The sequence below is a fragment of the Suncus etruscus genome, chromosome 12 (genome assembly GCF_024139225.1).
Source record: "Suncus etruscus isolate mSunEtr1 chromosome 12, mSunEtr1.pri.cur, whole genome shotgun sequence".
In the NCBI taxonomy this organism is placed as follows: Eukaryota; Metazoa; Chordata; class Mammalia; order Eulipotyphla; family Soricidae; genus Suncus; species Suncus etruscus.
In genome coordinates, this window is record NC_064859.1 from 52722435 (window position 1) to 52739836 (window position 17402).

Sequence of the window (17402 nt, forward strand, 5' to 3'; positions counted from 1 at the left end):
ACAAAACAAACAAAAAATGTAAAAATATGCATTATTAATATAAAAATAAAAATATGCATTATAAAAATGTTGTCATTTTAAATCATGAAATCATAAAGCAGTCACTATAACAAGCAAAATATCAAGATATAGATTGGTTTAAGTGGCTCTTCAGTATTCCTTTCCTTTTCAGCTTCTACTAAGAACTTCATATCTATCCTTTTAGCCCTGAGCAAAAAAAAAAAAAGCTCCAGTAAATGTACATCTATAATTTTTCATTTCTTTAAGCACTTATACTAAAATAGGATTATGGTATTCAAGTTACCATGTAATTTTGAGGTGGATGTTTTTTCACTCAATGCCATGATGGAGCTGGAGAAATAGCTCAGTGTATTTAAGTGCATATTTTGCATGCAATAGGCCAGTGTTTGATGCCTGGCCCCTCATGGCTTGCCTAAGCACTATCAGGAGCAAGCACTCACACACAGAATCAGAAGTAATAACCCCTGAGCACCACCAAGTATGTACCAAAAATAAACCCCTCAGAAAAGCCATATCTATAAAATATATATCCATACACATCTACATATCAAATGTATCTCACATATATATATAAATATATATGGACACTGTCTTCCAGGAAAATAAATCCTTTTTAGTTTTATAATATTCTAACTTAACCGGATACATAATATAGTTGTACATGCTGTAGTTTGTTCATATTATGAATATTTACGCTATTTCTCACTGTGCTTTGTTTTTTCTGTTTTGTTTTGTTTTGGTTTGGTTTTTGGGCCACACCCGGCATTGCTCAGGGATTACTCCTGGCTGTCTGCTCAGAAATAGCTCCTGGCAGGCACGGGGGACCATATGGGACACCGGGATTCAAACCAACCACCTTTGGTCCTGGATCGGCTGCTTGCAAGGCAAACACCGCTGTGCTATCTCTCCGGGCCCTCACTGTGCTTTGTTAACACATTAGTATATATAGCAGAAAAGCACTGATGGGGGCCAAAGAGATAGCACAACAGAACAGAAAAACTAGCTTGAACACGGCCAACCCAGGTTTGATCCCTGGCATTCCATATGGTCCCCTGGGCCTGCCAGGAGTGATTGCTGAATGCAGAGCCAGGAATAAAATCCTGAGCGAAGCTGAGTGTGGCCCAGAAACAAAAACAAAACAAAACAAAAAGGCACTGAGAGGCCGGAGAGATAGCACAGCAGTGTTTGCTGATCCAGGACCTAAGGTGGTTGGTTCGAATCCAGTTGTCCCATATGAACCCCGTGCATGCCAGGAGCTATTTCTGAGCAGATAGCCAGGAGTAATCCCTGAGCACAGCCAGGTGTGGCCCAAAAACCAAAAGAAAAACAAAACAAAACAAAACAAAACAAAAAGTCACTGAAGTATAGCATCTAGATTTTCCCAAAAGACAAACTGTTGGGTCAAAACAACTATTTATGTTCCAGATATTAATATATAGCTTTCACATAAATGACACCAACAACTCAAAATATGGTGTTTGCATGTAACACAATTTAATTCCAATTCAGTTGTTTTTGAAAACCTAATTGATTTTATTAGATTATTTTTAATCACATTAAAAAGCAAGTGATCTTTGATCCTTTCAATCCACTAATTTTTTAAAAAACTCTTTGGCTAACTATATATTATTTATTCTTCTGTAAAACTGTAAACCATCTTGTCTTAAGTCTGAGGAGATCATTCAAAGGCCTGAAGTACATGTGCTGCATGCAGGAGAACCTGGCTGGATCCCTGGCACTGCCTGGAGCAACCCTAAGTCAGAGCTAGGTCCTGAGCATCACCAGCTGTCGTCCAAAACAAGCAAACAAAGAGAAAATTATCTCGGACAATTCATGAACCTCTAGAAAATCTTATTCTAATTCTGTTAAAGTGTGTTTATGTATAGACACCCAACAAAAAACTTCCTCACACACAGGAATGTGACTAGGTGGGAAGAGCATGTGCCCCACATTTTTTTTGAGGACTTGGATTCACATTCCAGAACCCAGAATAACAAAAAAAAAAAAAAAATCTTACTTTCAATATATACATATTTAAGAGAAAATGTTAACAAATTATAGCTATATACATATTTGAGAGAAATAATTTTTTTTTTTTTTTTTTTGGTTTTTGGGTCACACCCGGCATTGCTCAGGGGTTACTCCTGGCTGTCTGCTCAGAAATAGCTCCTGGCAGGCACAGAGGACCATATGGGACACCGGGATTCGAACCAACCACCTTTGGTCCTGGATCAGCCGTTTGCAAGGCAAACGCCGCTGTGCTATCTCTCCGGGCCCGAGAGAAATAATATTTTTATAATTTTAAATTCCATCCATGGAACTATTTGTCAATATTTAGAGGCAGCTCTTATTACATGTTCAATAAAAAGATTAGGTTATCTAGATCCGTGTTTACTGCCTTTGCATAAAAAACCAAGATGAGGGCCCAGAGAGATAGCACAGCGGTGTTTGCCTTGCAAGCAGCCGATCCAGGACCTAAGGTGGTTGGTTCAAATCCCGGTGTCCCATATGGTCCCCCGTGCCTGCCAGGAGCTATTTCTGAGCAGACAGCCAGGAGTAACCCCTGAGCACCGCCGGATGTGGCCCAAAAACCAAAAACCAAAAACCAAAAAAAAAAAACAAAAAAAAACCAAGATGAAACTAACACAGTTACCATTAAATAAAATACAGTTTCAAAAAGCAGCATGTTGATTAGTTGCTTATAGCACGAACTAATGCTGAATGGTAAAATTAAAATTAAACCAGTAGGAACCAGAACAATAGCAGAGCGGGCAGGGCATTTGCCTTGCACGTGGACGACCTGGGTTCTAATCCCGGCATCCCATATGGCCCCCAGAGCCAGCCAGGAGTGATTTCTGAGTGAAGAGTTAGGAGTAACCCCTAAGTGTCTGGGGTATGGCCCAAAAACAAACCAAACAAATAAATAAAATGGAACCAGTAAATGTTTTAAGGTAGAATTGAGCAATAAACCTTGGATTGCAGAATGTAAAAAAGAAGTTCCAGTATAATCTTTTGATTTCTTTTTTTTTTTTTTGGGGGGGGGGTCAGACCTGGCATCGCTCAGGGGTAACTCCTGGCTCTACGATCAGAAATCGTTCCTGGCAGACTCAGGGGACCATATGGGATGCTGGGATTCAAACCACTGTCCTTCTGCATGCAAGGCAAACTCCTTACCTCCATGCTATTTCTCTGCCCCCCCCCCCAGTAATTTCTAAGCATAGAGCCAGGAGTAACTCCTGAGCGCTGCTAAGTGTGACCCAAAAACAAAAACAAAAATGTTATTTGGGGGCTGGAGAGATAGCACAGCAGTAGGGCATTTGCCTTGCATGTGGTCAACCCAGAAGGGACCAAGTTCAGTTCCCAGCATCCCATATGGTCCCCCTGCTTGCCAGGGGCAATTTCTGAATACAGAAGCCAGGGTTGACCCCTGAGTGCCACTGGGTGTGGCCCAGAAACCAATCAATGAATGAATGAATAAATAAATAAAGTATAAAAAAAGTTATTTTCTGGGCTGTAGAGATAATGCAGTAAGTAAGGCACTTGATTGCATACCAAAAAACAAACAAACAAAAAAAAAAGATGTGAGGGGGCCGGAGAGATAGAATGGAGGTAGAGTATTTGCCTTGCATGCAGAGGGACGGTGGTTCAAATCCATCCCATATGGATCCCTGAGTCTGCCAGGGGTGATTTCTGAGCGTAGAGCTAGGAGTAACCCCTGAGCACTGCCGGGTGTGACCCAAAAACAAACAAAAAAAAAAAAAGGCAAGAAAGTTATATATATACGAAATAACTATATTCACTACTAAAAGAAATAAAAGATATCAAAACTGGAAAATAAATACTTGGAGCAAGGAGGAAGTCCTGAGCACTTGTAGATACATACCCCTCTCCACACAAAAAATTTTTTTTCTATTTTTCTTCATTAGAAAAAGAAAATAGGGGCCAGAGAGATAGCATAGAGGTAAGGCATTTGCCTTGCATGCGGAAGGTCGGTGGTTCGAATCCTGGCATCCCATATGGTCCCCTGAGCCTGCCAGGAGCGATTTCTGAGCGTAGAGCCAGGAGCAACCACTGAGTGTTGCCAGGTGTGACCCAAAAAAAAAAAAAAAAAAGAACTACAGCAAAAATAATATATGAGAAACTATTGAGAATAGTCTAAAGGCCACAAAGATATATTATAAGGCAAGTAGGAGATCCAGATTCATCCTTAGCACTACATAGACCCCAGAGCACTACATAGACCCCAGAGCACCAAGTACCTACAGGAGGGTTTGTATGCCCATTCCCTAAAAAAAAAAAAAGATTCTAACCAAGATATCTGGCAACATGGTAATAATCTTTAACACAAAAAAAAAAAAGCAAGCTGGGACAAGTATTAGGTTGTGTATTAGGTAATAGATTTTGAACTAGCTAACTGATCCCAGTGGAAACTATTTTGGTTAGACACATTCTACTACCAAGAGAAATAAAGAATTAACCTATAAAGAATAATGTAAGTTACATTAAGCAAAATTTATTAACTATTCAGTCAACCTACAGGCTCCTAGCCCCACTACCAGATTTCTACTGGGTCACATAGCTTAAAATAGAGCCTGTGGGCCCGGAGAGATAGCCCAGCGGCGTTTGCCTTGCAAGCAACCGATCCAGGACCAAAGGTGGTTGGTTCCGGTGTCCCATAAGGTTCCCCGTGCCTGCCAGGAGCTATATCTGAGCACACAGCCAGGAGTAACCCCTGAGCACCGCTGGGTGTGGCCCAAAAACAAACAAACAAAAAAATAGAACCTGGCTTTTAAAATGAACCACAACAGTGAGAGAACTCAATGGACTGAGTATATATTCAGCATGCAGGAGGCCCATGTCCATGTTTGACCTCTGGCATCCAAGGTCCCCAAGCACCACCAGGAGCTACTCCCAAGCACAGAGCCAGGAGTAGTCCTGAACATAGCTGCATTTGGACAAAATAAAACAAAAAGTGATATAGGGGGGCCCGGAGAGATAGCACAGCGGTGTTTGCCTTGCAAGCAGCCGATCCAGGACCAAAGGTGGTTGGTTCGAATCCCGGTGTCCCATATGGTCCCCCGTGCCTGCCAGGAGCTATTTCTGAGCAGACAGCAAGGAGTAACCCCTAACCATTACCGGGTGTGGCCCAGAAACCAAAAAAAAAAAAAAGAAAAAAAAGTGATATAGGTGCCAAAGCAGTGGCACAAGCTGTAAGGCATCTGCCTTGCACACTAGCCTAGGACGGACCATGGTTCGATCCCCCAGCGTCCTAAATGGTCCCCCAAGCCAGGAGCAATATCTGAGCACATAGTTAGTAGTAACTCCTGAGCATCACGGGGTGTGGCCAAAAAAAATAAAAAGTGAAATAAAGGGGCTTGAGAGATAGAACAGTGGTAAGGCATTTGCCTTAGACGCAGAAGGATGGTGGTTTGAATCCCAGCATCCCCTATGGTCCCCGAGCCTGCCAGGAGCGATTTCTGAGCGTAGAGCCAGGAGTAAGCCCTGAGCCCTGCCGGGTGTGACACCAAAAAAAAAAAAAAAAAAGTGAAATAAAGTCAATACATAAATTCTATTGCTTTTTCTTTTTCTTTTTTAATTTTATTTATTTGGTTTTGAGGCCACACCCAGCAGCGCTCAGGCATTACTCCTGGCTCTGCGCACAGAAATCACTCTTGTAAGGCCTGGGGTACCACAAGGGATGCCAGAGATTGAATCAAGGTCAGCTGTGTGCCAAGCAAATGCCCTACCCACTGTACTATTGCTCCAGCCCTACAGTTGCTTTGTCTTGAGGAGGGGGGGGGGGTGGCATTTGGGCCACAACCATCAGTGCTGGGGGCTACCCAGAGCTCTGTATTCAATGGACCATATGGAATTGATTCTGTCACAGGCAAGGCAATCACTTAAGCCCTGTCATACTAAAGAAAGCTGCTACTACTATACAATAGTTCCTGTCATGACCATCCTATATTTATGCATTTAGTGTTAAAAAAGAGAAGTTAGGTGCTGGAGCGGTGGTGCAAGCGGTAGGGTGTCTACTAACCTAGGACAGACTGCAGTTCGATTCCCTGGCGTCCCATATGGTCCCCCAAGCCAGGAGTGCTTTCTGAGCACACATAGCCAGGAGTAACCCCTGAGCATCACCAGGTGTGGTCCAAAAAACCAATCAGAAGTTAGGGGGTTGGAGCAATAGCACAGGGGTAGGGCATTTGCCTTGCATGTGGCCAACCCTGGAGGGACACCAGTCAGATTCCCAACATCCCATATGGTCCCGAGCCTGCCAGGAATAACCCTTGAGAGCTGCCAGGTGTGACCCAACTCCCCCAAACCAGAAGTTAGTAGCTGAACAGTTCATACCACACTTAAACAACAAAGTAGCTATTTATCTCTTCCTGAGCTGCCTTTTCCATTCAACCCGTGTACCATTCTATGCGGAATGCATAAATGAAAACACTATTAGATTCCAAAGAGTTAACATATATCCCAAAATTCTGAGTCACACACACAAGATTTTCAATATCAAAATCAAAGCATTTCACAGGGTAGTATAAAAATATTGTTTATATTTCATTTTATATAAGTAATTTATATAGTATGAAGTCTTACCTGCTTCTTCGGCACTGGAATATTGTACGGTGGGGCACCAAGAGTCATCTCAAAGAGTTTGTCTGAATAAGGTATGGTTTTCTCTACACTTTCCCGAAAGTGAGAATCCCATTTGGCATATAGGATAGTGCCACCAATACCTCCACCAATGAACAAAAACCCAGCTCCAGCGATTTTGCCAGGAGTCAACCTAAATGAGAGAAATAAGAAACATGGTTCTACTTAAACCATTTCCTTACCAATGGAGCAGCACAGGCCAAAAACAAAGCTCAAACAGATGACGTATTCCGCATACTCCCCATCCCTAGCATGGAATATTTCCAGGGTATAGAGCCAGGAGAATCCTCCAGCACTGCCAGGTGTGCCACCAAAACAAAACCAAAAAAAGGTCTCAAAGTCCTTGATATTTTCTACTTTCCTACCATTGCTTCAGATTACAGGAGCCAAGAGTATTACCAGAGATATGAATCACCTCTCCTTCCAATTTGTTTCTGTCTGCGACAGAAATTGCAATGTGCTGAGTTCAGAATATATTTGTTATACAATGGAAAACAACACATGATGGAAAGGGTCCATATACTTTATCCTGAGTATCAATTACCAAAAATGCAGAATGAGCTTAAATTTCACCTACAAATAGGCAATGCTCCAAAATTACTACAGCAAAACTCCAATGTTTGTACCTATTAACAAGGTTTTAAAGTTGGAGCGCTAGTGCAGCAAGTAGGGAACTTGACTTACACATGGCCGACCCATGTTCAATCCCTGGCATCCAATAATGGTCCTTCAAGCCTAACAGGAATGATCCCTGAGCACCAAACTAGGAGTAAGCCCTGTGCATAGCCAGATGTGGCCCCAAAACAAAAAACAATCGAAAAAATACTAAGGGTTTGAGCAGTTATATTTACATTCCCAAATTTTGTTTGTTTGTTTGTTTTTTGTTTTTTTGTTTTTGTTTTCGTTTTTGGGCCACACCCTGCATTGCTCAGGGGTTACTCCTGGCTGTCTGCTCAGAAATAGCTCCTGGCAGGCATGGGGGACCATATGGGACACCGGGATTCGAACCAACCACCTTTGGTCCTGGATCGGCTGCTTGCAAGGCAAACACCGCTGTGCTATCTCTCCGGGCCCTACATTCCCAAATCTTATACATGAACACACACACACACACACACACACACACACACACACACACACACACACACACACGAACAAATGTGCACGCCTAAGCACACGGTAAAGAGCTTACTGACAGGAGATAGAATACATACCCAGAACTACCGGAAGTGGAGTATCTCCGGCATGGTTGTAATGGACGAAAAACAAATTTCCCACAGAGACAACTCTAAAGAGAAGGGAGAAAATATCACAGTCAGGCCAGTTAAATCTGGAAAGCTTGTAGGATTGGCAAATCAGAAGCAGTATTTTTACTATAAATTACTTCACTGAAGAAAAATTTGACTTTCATAAACAAGGGTTGGCCATATTTATAGACCTTTAGTAGCAGTGATGCTTTCTACACCAAGTCACATGAAAAAGGTCATGGACTATGTATGATCAACTAAGGAAAGGGTAATGCTCGGGGTCACAAGGGACCACTCAAGGTGCTGTTCCAGAAGAAATTCATCCAGGGCAGGTCCAACAGATGCTGAGATGCACCCATGTCACTTCAATGGTGGCCATGCAAAACTTGGGGTCTCCCATATGCACTCCACCCCTTTAAGCTATCTTCCAGACCTGGTGATTAGCACTTTTTAAAAGTAATACATAGTGTATAGTTCATGCAGTCAAACCCAGTTTGATCCCCAACACCACATGATACCACAATAATCAATGGTATCATCCTAGAAGCCTTTCAGCATCAAAGGGGTAACACCTGACACGGAAGGGCCTGGGCAGCATACCTACCTCTGGGCCCTGTTCTGAACTGCCAGTCTGGCTGGGGAACCACCCCACCCCAAAGTATAACAAGTGTTACATATGTTAATTATTTCTTGGATATAAATTAGAATGGTTTCTTTTTTTTTTTTTTTTTTTTTTTTTGGTTTTTGGGCCACACCCGGTAACGCTCAGGGGTTACTCCTGGCTATGTGCTCAGAAGTTGCTCCTGGCTTGGGGGACCATATGGGACACTGGGGGGATCGAACCGCGGTCCGTCCAAGGCTAGCACAGGCAAGGCAGGCACCTTACCTTTAGCGCCACCGCCCGGCCCCTATAATGGTTTCTTAACCACCACTGAAGTGAACTGAAGTTGAAAAAGTAGCAAAAAATATCTATTTTTACTTTGTACACTTAAACACTGAAAAAATGCTAAATCTATCTAAAAAACACTATATTAACACAAATAAACCCATTAACACATACAAATCCAACCTCACTTAATTCATCTTTCAACAGACCTGAGTACATACTTTAAAGGAAGGAGGTCCAGATTCGATCCCCCAAGCACTATCAAACATCACCAGGAATTACTTCTGAGCACGACTGGGTATACCCCTTCCCAATTTTTGAGGGGTCATACCCAGCAGTGCTCAGGAGTCTTGGAGTTCAGGGGAACACTGAACCTAGGTTTACAGAGATCAAACTGGGATCAGCAAGGCAAAGCATTCTACCCACTGCACATTTTTTCTAATTTCTCCAATAGCAGATTAGGCACAATGTTAGAGCACATGTTTTGCCCAAGTGAGGTTTGCATTTAATTCCTGGAACCACAAAACAAAAAAGGTAACTATTTAACTGGCCAATCCCAAAAGGCATTTAACTAAAGACTCATTCTTGCCTCTGGAGAGATAATTCAGGGATTAAGAGATTTAGTTTTGAATGTGACTGACTCCAATGTGATCCCCATTACCTAAAGGTCCCCCAACCTCAGAGAGACAGAAGCCCCAAACAGGACTAGGAATGATCCTCTCTCCCCCAAATAAAATATTCAGGGCTAGAAAGTACAGGGATAAAGGCACTTAACACTGTGGCTCAATCCCCCTTGAGGTGACCCCTGAATACAGGATCTGATCTAAGCCTTGAGAACAGTGAATATAGTAAATGTTCAGATAATTATTTATCCTTATAAAAGTAATCAGGCCAGTGCTTTGCGGTTTATTTTTAATGAAGTAGAACAAATAAATGCAAATGTTTCTTATAATATGTAAATTGAACTTGTAACTTTTTTTTTTTTGGTTTTTTTTGGGGGGGGCCATACCCGGCAGTGCTCAGAGGTTACTCCTGGCTGTCTGCTCAGAAATAACTCCTGGCAGGCTCCGGGGACCATATGGGATACCGGGATTTGAACCAACCACCTTTGGTCCTGGATTGGCTGCTTGCAGGGCAAATGCCGCTGTGCTATCTCTCCGGGCCCAGAACTTGTAACTTTGATAAACTTAAGTCAGTGATCAATGTGAAATTTCAAATTTATTACATCCATAAGTATCTTTTTCTGTTATGTTTTCTACTTTTTTGAGCACACCAAATAGGAAAGTAGCAGCCTCCTTCATCATAACTAAGAGCAAAAGATAAGTAACCCCATAACAAATTTGGGCAAAACTACTGGAACAGGGGATGTGGTTTACATATGAATTCAGGCTTCATATGTGAATCTCTGGGTTCAATTCTCAAACAATAAATGAAACTTTCATTCTCAGTCTTCCCAACTGGCAAAGATGTTTAAGACCTTAGAAAAATCTACGGCGGGGCCGGCGAGGTGGCGCTAGAGGTAAGGTGTCTGCCTTGCAAGCGCTAGCCAGGGAAGGACCAAGGTTCGATCCCCCGGTGTCCCATATGGTTCCCCCCAAGCCAGGGGCAATTCCTGAGCGCTTAGCCAAGAATAACCCCTGTGCATCAAATGGGTATGGCCTGAAAAAAAATAAAAAGAAAAAAAAAATCTACAGCATTGTTCGTCGTAGAATTTTTTTCACATTGAAAAAGTCAACTAAGGATCTTTTCTCTTTTGATTTTTGGTTTTTGGGTCACACCTAATGGCACTTGGGTTACGCCTGGCTCTGAGCTCAGAAATCACTCCTGGCAGGCTCGGGGGACCAAATGGGATGCCAGGGATTGAACCTGGGTCCTTCCTGTGCTATCTTTCCAGCCCTACAACTAAGAATCTTAATGGTGTGATTTCCACATTTAAAAACTTGGGGTAGTGGGTAGGGCATTTGCCTTGCAAGCGGCCAACCCAGGACTGACCCAAATTCAATCCCTGGCATCCATATGATCCCCTGAGCTTGGTAGGAGCAATTTCTGAGTAGACTCAGGAGTAACCCGAGTGCTGTGGGGTGTGTCCCATAATCAAAACAAAACATTATCAAAAAACAAAAATTTGGGAGAGTGTGTGAGAGCTTTTAGACCACATCCAATGGTGCTCAGATTTGTTCCAGTCATACATAAAGCACTTTCCTAGGCCCCACATTATTTTTGTTAAACCACAGTACACCTGAAGTTCTTATGGTATTATATCACAGAAGCCTTATAGGGAACTCAAAATGCCAATCTATGCACATGGCTATTGTCTTAATAGGAAACATCCCAGTAAAACCCACAGGAAACCCACAAAGTCGTAAAAGCTCTATCAATGAAAAATGTCTATGTTTAAAAAGGATCTTCAAGGTGGTAAAAGATTTCAATCTCCGGCCACCACCTGGTTTTTTGAGCACTGAGAGAGCTGCTACCAATCCAGGAACAGTGACCTAAGAATAAACTGATACAAAAAATCAAATAAAGAGGAATTTAGAAAATAAAGAGGTTATTGAACTTTTCCAATTTTACAGATATGAAGGAATCTGGGAAAATAACTCAGCTACAAAGAAGTTACATTTTCTGGAAAAGGAACAATTTGAGAGATGAAGCCAGGATCCTGGAGAATAGAATCAAATGCTATGAAAATTCATATCCAAACAATGAAACCAGTCCCAAATAAGAAACTGGCAGTGTGTTCTGCTAGATTTATGACTGTCACATGTGCGACTGTGCATGCCCGCTTTCTATCTTGTTGAAGGGAAGTGTCTCCAAGCTGAGGGGTATATAAGCGGATCCTCTTTCTTCAATTCACAGGTCTTACGTGGAGGATAAAGAGATTAAGCACAGATGGCAGACTCTATCCATATCTGTCTTACCCAAATCTGATCCAAATGGCAAAATCCTAACCCTTTACATGAGCCTCATTCTGTGATGAAATTTTGGACAACACTGAGGCAGGTTGAGGATAAAGTTAGATGGGAGGCATGAGTGATTTGGCATAGGGTAGACTGCAATGTTTTATTTCCCATACCATGTACCATATGCCAAACTGTGTGACAGCTTTATACTGCCATCCATAAACAAAAGGCAGGCTGCAGTTACTAAGTCACTAATGAATGGTAGTAAAAGTGACTGTGACTTCTAAGGAAAGTGATACAGCTTACACCTGGCTCTGGCTCTCATCATACTTGCCCTTGGAACCCAACTTGGAAGGCAGCCCAGACACATGATACCACACTGGAGGTAGTCCCATCAGCAGTCCCTGCTGCAGCACTGTGCATCACTGCATGAAGAAGCAAGCTTTGAAACAATCCCAACCCTGCCACGGTCTATTTTCTGAGATAGCCAAGCAAAAGCTACAAGGCTCAAGTAACACCAGGCAGTGGTCCTCAAACTATGGCCTGTGGGCCACATACTGTATTTGTATCTGTTTTGTTTCTTCATTGCAAAATAAGATATATGCAGTATACATAAGAATTCGTTCATAAGTTTTGTTTTTACTATAGTCAGACCCTCCAATGGTCTGAGAGACAGTGAACTGGCCCCCTGTTTAAAAAGTCTGAGGACCCCTGATAGAGTAACACTGAATGAGGAAATAAGAGGGAGTTGTTACCTTTTTGGAGCATACCTCACAGTACTTGGAAACTACTTCTATCAAGAGCTTAGTATCACTCATGCAGTACTGGGCATCAACAAACCCAGGCCTCCCACACCCACATAGAAAGCATGAAGCCCAGTCCTTCAAGTAGGCTTCCCAACCCAAATTGTGCACTTAAATGTGCAGTTGTCAGACTGGAGAAAAAACTTAACAGCAGAGCAGGTTCAATCCCTAGCACAGCAAGGTCCTCTGTAAACACCAGGAGGACCCAGAAATAGAACCAGGAGTAGCCACCAGCACTGCCAGGTGTGGCTCAAGACACTACCACAACCTCCACTCCTGCAAATATTAAGTGTAAATATAATAAATCAGAATAACATAACATTACAACTCAAAGTAGTTTTCAGTAACCCAAGATGGGACAATTCCAGTTTTCAAGAAAAGGACAATCAGCTGAAACCTGGCTGACATAAATCCATAAATTCTTCTGTTTGTTAAGTTTTTGGGCCTCATCAGCTGTGTTCAGGGATCACTACAGGCAGGGCTTGAGTGACCATACATTGTGCCAGGGATGGTAGGTACTCAGTACACAGAAGGCAGGTGTCTTATCAGCTATATAAGCACTTCAACCCCCAAATTCATGGGTTCCTAAAGTTAGGTTTAGCTAAGTGCCAGAGAGCTAGTACTGCAGGTAGGGCATTTGCCTTACACACAGCCAAGCAAGGTTTGATCTCTGGCACCCTTATGTTCCCATGAGCACTGCCAAGAGTCATTCCTGGGTTAGGGTTAGGAGCCAGGAGTAAACCTGAGCATCATGGGGTGTGGCCCCCTCCCCACCAAAAAAGAGGCATGCTTGGCTTCAGCCGCAAAGGAAGCTTGGAGGAGAGCAATACTTCAATCAGAGACACAGTTCAATGCAGGAGAGAGCATGCTTTGCACGATGGAAATCCAGGTTCAATTCCCCAAAGGAAATTCCTGTTAACAAGCAGTCACTCTCCAGTTTTCCCCCATCATCACATAGTGCTACACATTTGCTTTTCTGGATACTTAATATAAAAGGAATCAAACAACATGTGACAGTTTGAGCCTGCATTCTTTCACTTAAAATACTGTTTCCAAGGTTCATTCATGTTGTCTTACAACATATACAATTTAAGTGTCATGAATTTATTACAACTGAATGTAAAGCTACATTGTATGCATGTCAGGTATCTCTCTAGCTTTTCAAAAGCTTGAATTTTTTTAAAGCCCTACTACCGATTTCCACTTAAAAAGAACTTGAGTGTAAAGTGTTGTTGAGATTTTTTGGAAGAGAGGCACCACATCCAGTAGTGCTCAGGATCACTCCTAGTAGAGCTCAGAGGAACACATGTGGTGTTGAATGATGGGTTGTTCGTTCCACAATCCCCAAAGAGGGAGATTTCCCATGCCCCCTATCCAGGTAGAACAAGAGACACAGGTCGGCGGAAGCAACTCTGACACAAGAAATAATCCACACACAGTTGGGAAGATATAGCAGGCCAGAAAATTAACCACAAGCTGTTCACCCACTAGGCACTAAGTGGAAAAACAAGTCAAGATGTCAGCCACTCCTCCAGGCTACCTGAATAGACTTTATTGGGATAAACAAAGCCCACACTCAAGAGGAGGGGGAAAAGCCAGATGAGAAGGCAATGGGATACATCTTTTTTAATAAAAAAAAAAAAAGCAAAGGAAACAATTAAGAGACATTTAATTAGAAAGCACTATGAGGTCCAATCCAAAGGTCTCTACCAACATTGTGCTGTGTTAAGATAAAACCCAGGTCAGCTCTGTACAAGGCAAACACCTCCACCCCATACTATCACTCCAGCCCCCAAATAAAGAAATCTCAAGAATTTTCATTTTTACTAAATTTTTTTGTGTGTGTGATTTTTGGGTCACACCTGGCAGTGCTCAGGGGTTATTTCTGGCTCCAGGCTCAGAAATTGCTCCTGACAGGCACAGGGGACCATATGGGGTGCCGGGATTTAAACTGATGACCTCCTGCATGAAAGGCAAACGCCTTACCTCCATGCTATCTCTCCAGCCCCTTTTTTTTTACTAAATTTTTACTAAATAATTTCATTATTACTAAAGATAAAACATTCAGTATTGGTTTTGCAGGGACCAGTAATGGCCTGAGCTTATGCTTGGTCCCCAGAGCACAGCCCTGCGTGATCCAAACACCAAACAGCATTCTGTGGCACATTCTGCCAGCACTGATAGAAGTAGCAGGCCTACAGAATAAAGTGGTTTGGAGTGAAACTGCCAGGAGCCAGAATTATAGTCCAGAGTAACCTGGGGTTCTATCCCTGACATCCCATAGGATCCTGAGTCCCAGTTTCCTGGTAGCTTGCAAAGCAAATGCCTTATCTGCTGTGTCAGCCCTCTAGCCTGTCATTTGTTTTATGAATATGTTTGTTGAGGCCAGTGCGATAGAACAGCAGGTAGGGAGTTTGTCCTGCATGTGGCCAACACGGGTTCTAGCCTCAGCAACCCTTAATGGTCCCCTGAGCCTGCCAGAAAATGATTTCAGGGGCCGGAGAGATAGCATGGAGGTAAGGCATTTGCCTTGCATGCAGGTCAGTGGTTCAAATCCCAGCATCCCATATGGTCCCTTGAACCTACCAGGAGCGATTTCTGAGCATAAAGCCAGGAGTAAAACCTGAGCACTGCCGGGTATGACCAAAAAAAAAAAAAAACCCAAACATAAATAAATAAATAAATAAATAAATAAAATAAATAAATAAATAAATAAATAAAAATAAATCAGGGGCCGGATAGCAGCACAGGGGTAGGGCATTTGCCTTTCAAGCAGCCAATCCAAAACGGATGGTGGTTCGAATCCCGGAATCCTATATGGTCCCCCATACTTGCCAGTAGCTATTTCTGAGTGCAGAGCCAGGAGTAACCCCTAAACGCCACCGGGTGTGACCCACAACACCCCAAAATAAAAAAATTATAGCAGACAAAATGTGACATATTTATGGTGCATCTACTATACAAGTCATTCATCAATACTGAATATGTGTGAAATCTGCTTCTTCCCCTCAAATTTTTCTGATCTTGGGGTCACATCTAGAAGTGATCAGGACTTATATGTGGTTCTGCACTCAAGGATCATTCTTCACAATGCTTGGGGACTGTATACAGTGCCAGAGATCAAAGGCTACAAGACAAGCATCTTAATCTGCCTCTATCCCTAACAGCACCACCCCCTCAATTTTATTGAAAATTCTGCTCCAGAAGGAGCAGAGTACAAGGAGGAAGCACATTCAATAAAGGAACAGAGAGGCAAACAGGATAAAATAACAAAAATACTACATGAGAAAACTAAAACAGCAAAGAGTTTCAATAAATCAACAAAATCAAATACTAAAAAATGAATAAGATTTAGAATAAATCAATGAACTCTAAGTTCATTGATATGCAAGTTTCTTGTGAGCTGAAAAACAATTCGTATTTTAGTTTTTCCTCTAATTTTATAAGTGAGATTCAAATAAGAGGGGCAAGGGAGTGTGTTGAGGCTGGAGATAGCATATAACGGTAAGGCATTTCGATTCCCAGCATCCCACATGGTCCCCAGAGCCTGCCAGGAGCGATTTCTGAGCGGAGAGCCAAGTGACCCCTGAGCGCCATCAGGTGTGGCCCAAAAACCAAAAAAATAAAGAAAAGAAAAAGTGACAAGCACAATGTAAGCTGAGGGCTGTGCAAGGAGACCAGCAAAGAAATGTTTTTGCCTGGCAGGGAAGTTGTGCTTCCTCCATCTTTTTCATCCAACTATTAAGCAAGGTAGAAATCTGAGTCCAAATGTCCGACTGCCTGCTGTTAATTGCAGTTTATATAGAAAAGCTTGATTTTGTACATATAATACAATTTACTGATATGTTATGAATTATTCAAAAGATAATCAGTCTACAGGGATCATTCAATGGGCTGAGCACTAGCTTTAATTTAGGAGATTTCAGGTTCTGTGGCCAGCAATTCATACCTCCAAGCATCATTGCTGGGAGGAGCCTCTGAGCACCACTGAAAGTCTCACCCCCGCCCCATCATCTAACTGGGCCTAGGTTAATCTTAGGAGCCCTTTAACCTCTGGGTCTCTTATCAGAAACAAGACTGGGGTGGGTATGGGGTCCCTTGTGGATAGGAGATGGACATATGTCTCACCCTGTGAGTAACTTTCTGCTAAGTACTTGTGCCCAGGGATCCATAAATATTGCTAGTATTTAAACTTCAGTTCATGGAATGCAAATCAGAGGCTTAATGCCTGAACTACTTCTGCAGCCCCAGAAAAATGAATTTTGAAGTGAAAGACACAAATTGCTGGTAACCTTCAAAGATATAAATTTCCAGGCCTGGAGAGATAGCACAGCGGTGTTTGCCTTGCAAGCAGCAGATCCAGGACCTAAGGTGGTTGGTTCGAATCCCAGTGTCCCATATGGTCCTCCGTGCCTGCCAGGAGCTATTTCTGAGCAGACAGCCAGGAGTGACCCCTGAGCACCGCCGGGTGTGGCCCAAAAAAAAAAAAAAAAGATATAAATTTCCTCCAAATGCTTTGTACCAACAAACTTAAGGCAACCCCTACGAGGGGTTAGGCAAAAAAGGGGAGGAATGAAGTAAACCCTCAGTCCTGGGGCTACAAGATGCTGGATTCTACCAACAAACTGTGAATTGGGAAGAGAAAACTGCTCCAAATGACAACCACAATAGTCAATACCTCAATTACAGTCCTGTGTGACAGAACAAATATTTAATGCCCAGCATCTGCAAGAAAACGAGCTGTTGCTAAATGTGGGCAATCGGTATGTAGCAACAGAAAAGTAATACAAATCCTACTCTTCAAAAGAGAAGATGTGGGCCCGGAGAGATAGCACAGCGGCGTTTGCCTTGCAAACAGCCGATCCAGGACCAAAGGTGGTTGGTT

At 42.6% G+C, this 17402-nt stretch overlaps 1 protein-coding gene across 1 annotated transcript in view; it reads right to left on the reverse strand.

The window, feature by feature from the left end:
* IMMT (inner membrane mitochondrial protein) overlaps nucleotides 1-17402 on the reverse strand; it is a 51192-nt gene that overhangs the window by 32520 nt on the left and 1270 nt on the right. Inside the window, 2 exon segments of the mRNA XM_049784912.1 lie at nucleotides 6625-6814; nucleotides 7896-7969. Of these exon segments, the coding sequence (XP_049640869.1) occupies nucleotides 6625-6814; nucleotides 7896-7969 (264 nt within the window).